The sequence below is a fragment of the Linepithema humile genome, chromosome 4 (genome assembly GCF_040581485.1).
Source record: "Linepithema humile isolate Giens D197 chromosome 4, Lhum_UNIL_v1.0, whole genome shotgun sequence".
NCBI classification, from domain to species: Eukaryota; Metazoa; Arthropoda; class Insecta; order Hymenoptera; family Formicidae; genus Linepithema; species Linepithema humile.
The window spans coordinates 24447649-24453761 of NC_090131.1; the positions used below are offsets into that span (position 1 = coordinate 24447649).

Genomic DNA, 6113 nt, shown 5'->3' on the forward strand with positions numbered 1-6113 from the left:
CACAATAAATTCGAGATACAATGTTCGCATTGGTTACTGTAGATACATATAATCAGTTATCACGATGATTTACGATGTTGTATGACTATCGTTTATTGTAGTACTGCCTCATATTGTACTCTCTGTACGAGAAGATTACAGCTGCACATTTCTTAAATCTAGAATAAAACCTAATATTCTTAATATTACATGCCGAATAGAGAGATATCGATATTCGCAAGTTAAAAAAAAAAAAGGAGTTGCAATAATTAAAATTCGAGATAAATTTAAGAAGCCTAAGGAATCTACGAAATTATGCGAATAAATTATGCGACGTTTATAAATATTATAAATCTCAGTTAACTAGTCTATTGTAATGCAATTTCTAGTGTCATATATAAATGTATTGTTTAAGTCTTGACATTTGAAGATGTTTTAAAACGAAGTCAAATTTGTACAATTTGAACAATGATGAGAGATATACATGTGTACACTTATGACATATATTTTCCACACTGCCTTATTTATATATCATGCAAACAAATCGCATTTATCCGCATAATAAACGGCGAATAGTCTTTTTTTTTTTTCTTTTTAGTTTCGAGACAAACTTAGATATAATTGTTCGACAAAAACGGCTAAACTCGGCTAAGAATTTGGGGCTCGAGTGTCTAAACTACCATTACATTAGTGCATAAGAGAGATGGAAAAAAAAACGAATCCTTGATGCACAACAAAAAACTCGCGTAGAAAGCTCTCTTTGTTCTATTCGCGCGCCGAGTCTTCGCTGAAATATTATTTTATTACTGAATCAAAGGATGTGTTTCTTCTTTTGTAATGGAAAAAAAAAATTGCATGCTTTTTTCATCAAAGAAAATTGATTTGTTTTGAAAATCGTACGAAACGAAGAATTTTACACAGTAGCGTAATCTATAGATCTTTTAATAAATCCTTAAATGTAGATCAGAGTCATCGTATCTTTTTATCAGCATATCAACTTCATATTATGCAGCATTATGTAAGATATTGCAAATGACTTTCTATATTACACAGAATCTAGATTAGCCAGTTATAAAGTAACAATTAAAAGATAGATACGCTCTAGTTCAGGTATTAAAGCTGACGTAAAAATGGACGTGGAATCAGTCTCTATTTAGACTCCCATTGATTTGATTTTTTTTTTTTTTTTTTTTTTTCAGAGCATTATAATTTTGTGTTCGCAAAAATAATGCGCGTCGCAAGATATCCGATTATTCCCAAAATCGTGCAGTCGTTTTCGCGATTTTTACTCCAAGCTAGCAAATCTATAATTATGTGTGTATATTATAAACATAATATTGCATCTTTGCAAAATTAATGATAGTAGGCGAGGGAAAAGAATTCCAAAGTAAATACATTGTAAGAGATTAATGTGATGCTTTTACGCGAATAACACTCAGTAAACTGTCGGTTTAGTGTTTCGTATTACTGTTTAATAAACAGTAAGGCTGTTTGGATAATCACAGTTCTACGTCCACACTAAATCAGATTGGCTGACTAAAATAATGCGCATTTACAAAAGTATATAGAATGCAAACACATAACAATATATAGACATCTCTCAATGTATAGGTCTTATTAAAATTCGTACGCTTACTCGTAATTATTAAAAAGAATGGCAGATATCACCGTGTAAGTAAGCACGAATGCGTTTTAATCACTATTATAAATCTTGGATCGCAAAAAGATTTGATTTCAAATTTACAAATGACAGAATTCTGTTCGAGTTCAATTAAATCGTGATGTGATATAAAAAAATATTTTTCCAAAAAAACGAAAAGAAAACAATAAGGAGCTATTTAAAAGAAAATACGCGATAGAGAAAGTGTCAAATGTCGTACAAGTATAAATGACGTGACATCCACTTTTATAAATAAGAAGTATATATTACAAATATGATAGGCAAAAGAAAAAGTCAAATCAATCTTCTTGCTATTCAAGTTGATCTGAAGTACATTCACCATTTACTCTATTTTCATGTTTCATCGAGATTACACTCTACGATCTACAATCTCCCTAAAATTTCGAAGTGTTACCTTACGGAAATCGGTTTAAAAAATAAGTAAGCAACGTCCTGATTCTCGGTGTCACTAAAAAAGAGTTGTAAAAAGAGTCCTTCACAGCCTAAGTAAGACTTTCACTTGAGATCTTTAAGTTTGTTGATTCAATGCTGAAGCAGGACTCGATGATAGTGTTTTCCCGAATCTTCCTGATGCGAATTTTCAAATAAAATAATTTGTACAAATGATAACTCTGATTTGTCGACTGTATGCTTTTGCAGTTGTTCGTTTTAAAGCAAAACATTCATTCACCAATATTTCCGTTACACGATCTATAACATCACGCGTTCCTTACATGTCCTGCTAATTATAATTCTGTAAACATCTCATCATTCTCTACTATAAGTATTACAAAAGGAACTCTTAAGGAAAGTTTTCATGGAGCAGATGGACACAAGCTGTAAGACTTCCTCTCAGACTGTAAAAAAAGTTTTACCGTTCTGAGCGAAAGGTATTACAGCTTGGTGCAACTTGAGTTTTACAGCTGAGTGAATATTGTAAAAGGTAAAAAGATTTACATATTCTTCGGGATGATAAGATCTGATTGAGATATACATATACATAAGATATGAACATAATTTACAGAATAATATATGCCTGTACGTGCACCTAGTTCGTATACACACATTTCATAAACCGCATATAACCCTCGTAAATAGCAGTTTTGCATTCTGTTCCCTCTGCTCGCTCGAATGCGAACAGTGTTCCATTAATATTTTCGAATTTATACAAATTATACAAATTGAAAATGCTGAAAGCATTTTGTCTCCGCGAAAACCTGTGAACGGCATCGGATAAGAGATATAAATTGCATTTTTTTTTTTTTTTTTTTCTTTAACGAGTGATTTGCGTACACAATCGTTCGTTAATATTTCGGCAAAAAGCATATACATATAATTATTCCGTGCAATATCAGATCCGATATTTTTCGCCTATAAAAATTTCGATAGCGCAGTTATTTCGCCCGGTTGTGTAACTGACATTACATTTGGATGACGCACACTACGCGCCATCCCGCACAAATCGCGCTCTATCTCTCTTTATCTTTGTACGTACAGTCACAGTCATTGAACCTCTAACATGATCCACTTAATACGACTGTCCGATTGGAAATACTTAGACTCTAACCATTATGTGTAGCCCGATTTTACGTGACTCAAAACGGGTGAGGAGAAGTGAAACGATACAGAAAATTTCTACGACGGTTCTGTGGTTTCTGTGGCCTCTGATGATGTACTTACAGGCGCCACAGTCGATTTGAACGCTGGAATAAATTCGGCTGCGTCTGGATTTAGCGTGCTCTAAAAATTCATATTTCACAAACGATAACATCACGATACTGATAACGACATCTGATAAAAAACGCTATCTGGAAAAACATTAAGAAAACACTTCGATACCTGTTTAGCAAGATCGTCCTGCACCGTCAGGCTGCTAAGTTGTTGACATAGTTCAGCAGCGTTAGCGTCCGAGGTGCCGCTAGCCGTAGACCAAGCAGTAGAATTCATATTTCTCTGGTGCTGCCTCTCTTCTTCCAACATCGCTTCCAGACACTCCTCCATCAATTCCTCCTCTTCCAATTGTTGGAGCACCTGAGCAAAACCGTACCACCGGAAGTAGTAGGATATCTCGAGAAGCGTTTATATTCACATGTAAAATACCTGTTTGTCAAATTCTTCCTCGTTCTCCATCCACAGATACTCGGAGAAATCACCATCGCCTATTCCCTGCATCTCGGGTTCGGTGTCGCTGTTGCTGTCTAGATAAGAAGTGATGCCTGTTTCCTGACCATAATAACCGTTTCCGGATCCACCATTCGGAATCTTCATTTTCATAGCCAGTATGTCCAACAATGTACCTGACGATTACCTGCAAGTCCACTCTCTTAATACTTTTTCTACGAATTGTCCTTATCGGAGTAACGTTAGATTGAATTACAATCGATTCTTTGTCGCGACTCGAACACTCGGGCTCTCTTCTTTCCTCCGTCGTTCGCACCGGATGAATAATTCGCGCGATACACCGCACAGATCAGATACCGTGCGTGTCACGTTCAGACAAACAATCGAGATAAACACAAGGAGGCTACGCGGCCTTCCACGAGCGAACGCACTGGAACGCACTGAGCGGAGTTCGTCGCTTGTAAACACAATATCTCTCCCGAATAATCAATCTGCTGACTCTTCGACTTTGTATGCATAGGAACGAGCCGCCGTTGGGCAAAAGTTTACTTTCGAGGCGGTGTTCTGACGAAATGCAACCTTGGACCGGCCGCGGAGACGCCGCGGGAGTCAACAAACCGTGCGATGTCCCTCGAAATGACACGGTTCTCGGCGCATATGGAAATTATGCGCGCGATCTCTCTACTCGCTTCCCCTCCCGATCAGAATATCCCGGTGTTTACCTGAAATTTGGCGGCCGGGGACGAGCAGGACAATCCGGCGGCGTTTTTTTTCCTCTCTCTCTCTTTTACGCTAGCGGCGCATAGCGAGGGTAATACACGGCGCGAGGATCATCGTCAATCGCTTGACAGATGCGGTCGCACGGCGACCATCTTTGCGAGCGCGTACGCGGATCGTATCGGCCGCGATATCGCTCGCTGCTCGCGCGGAACACAGCGTGCGTAAGCCGCTCGCTCCGTTCGCTCCGTTCGCACGAGGCGTTCGGCGCGTCTCTATTGTTTATCGTCCACGAACGTTTACGGCGATTCCAAGGATGGTTCTGCTCGGACTATTTCGACCAAGACGAAAAATAGATCGTCGCGATTTTTGGGACGCGCACATGAAACGTACCTTGTCTGTGATAAAATGGATCTTGGACTCGTCGTCGTCGATGCGAAATGTACGTACGATTTACGCAGTTCACAGGCACGTACGAAATACGTGTCGTCAACGTAAATTAGCAATCGCACAGTGCTGCCATCGACGTTGTTATTAAAAGCGTGGCCACAGGCAGCGCTGGTAAAAGTCCAATTTTCACGAATAAATTGTCAAAATTCAGTTCTCGAGAATAATATGTAAAACGTCTGTTATATGCAAAATTAAAAATGTAGAATTTTTTTTAGATATGATATACATGTTTTATCGAAGTAAATATTTTGATTATTACGACTTTGCTAATTATGCTGATTATGATAATTTAATAATGATCATTATTGTCCTGAGAAAAAATAAATAAAAATTATTGCAATATTAATCACAATTTTTTTATCGTTATATTATGTAAAATATAGTTGAGTCATTTGTCGATAGGTGTCAGTCCTAACGTTTGTTCCATCCCTTTGATAATTATTTATATTTAATTCCGTATTGTTTCATTATTTATTTTTTTATTTTAGTTTCTTATAACGTGCAGCAATAATTTTCATTACTCAAGTTTCACACTTTGTGCAATAACGATAGGTTTGTGTTATTTTATTTTGTTACATATATGTTTATTATAATAAACTGGACGTACGGTTAAGTTATCTTATTTATGTTATTTCACTACAAGATTTTTCATTATTTTATCATCTCAGAGATATTGCTGATTATTCTAAACTTTTATACAATGTTAGTACTTAGCGGGTTGTACACACGTCGCTGCCATAACCATTTATATATCTCAATAAAAAAATCTTTGATAATTTCGAAGTATAAGCAAAACTAAAATATTTTTTGGCAAGAAATAGCGCGAGAGAGAAAAAATTAAACTATCTATCTTTTGATAAAAAACTCAAAATTGTTGAATATATTGTTGAACAATTTGGTAAAACAACGTGAATAACAGGAGCCATACAGCAGCGAGTCTGCGCGTCTATACATCGAAAATAAAACATCAAATATTTTGAAATTGAACGCTCTTCAATCAAACATCGACTTGATGCCGTTGAGTACCGAAGATAAAATTGCGCACTTGTATATATACCCCTATCGCACTTACAGCGAGCCAATCAGCTTGCGATCTGAACCGCATTGTAGTGAGCGTCCGATTTCGGAGTGTTCATTGGTCGACGTCGCATTTGATGCATCACATGCAGCTAAGTGTTGTAGTACA

General features: G+C 36.9%; 1 protein-coding gene across 3 annotated transcripts; it reads right to left on the reverse strand.

The window, feature by feature from the left end:
- Positions 1–1147: 1147 nt before the first annotated feature.
- On the reverse strand, positions 1148–5102 carry Paip2 (polyA-binding protein interacting protein 2). 3 transcript variants are annotated; one of them, XM_012367484.2, is made up of 4 exons: positions 4871–5102; positions 3740–3947; positions 3479–3670; positions 1148–3379 (listed from the first exon to the last, which is right to left on the reverse strand). In XM_012367484.2, the coding sequence occupies exons 2-4, from the start codon at positions 3911–3913 to the stop codon at positions 3275–3277; spliced, it is 471 nt and encodes a 156-aa protein (XP_012222907.1). In that variant the 5' UTR covers positions 3914–3947; positions 4871–5102; the 3' UTR covers positions 1148–3274. The 3 variants fall into 3 exon arrangements, with proteins under 3 accessions (XP_012222907.1, XP_012222908.1, XP_012222909.1); XM_012367485.2 differs by lacking the exon at positions 4871–5102 and adding an exon at positions 4483–4848; XM_012367486.2 differs by lacking the exon at positions 4871–5102 and adding an exon at positions 4017–4423.
- Between the last annotated feature and the right edge of the window lie 1011 nt (positions 5103–6113).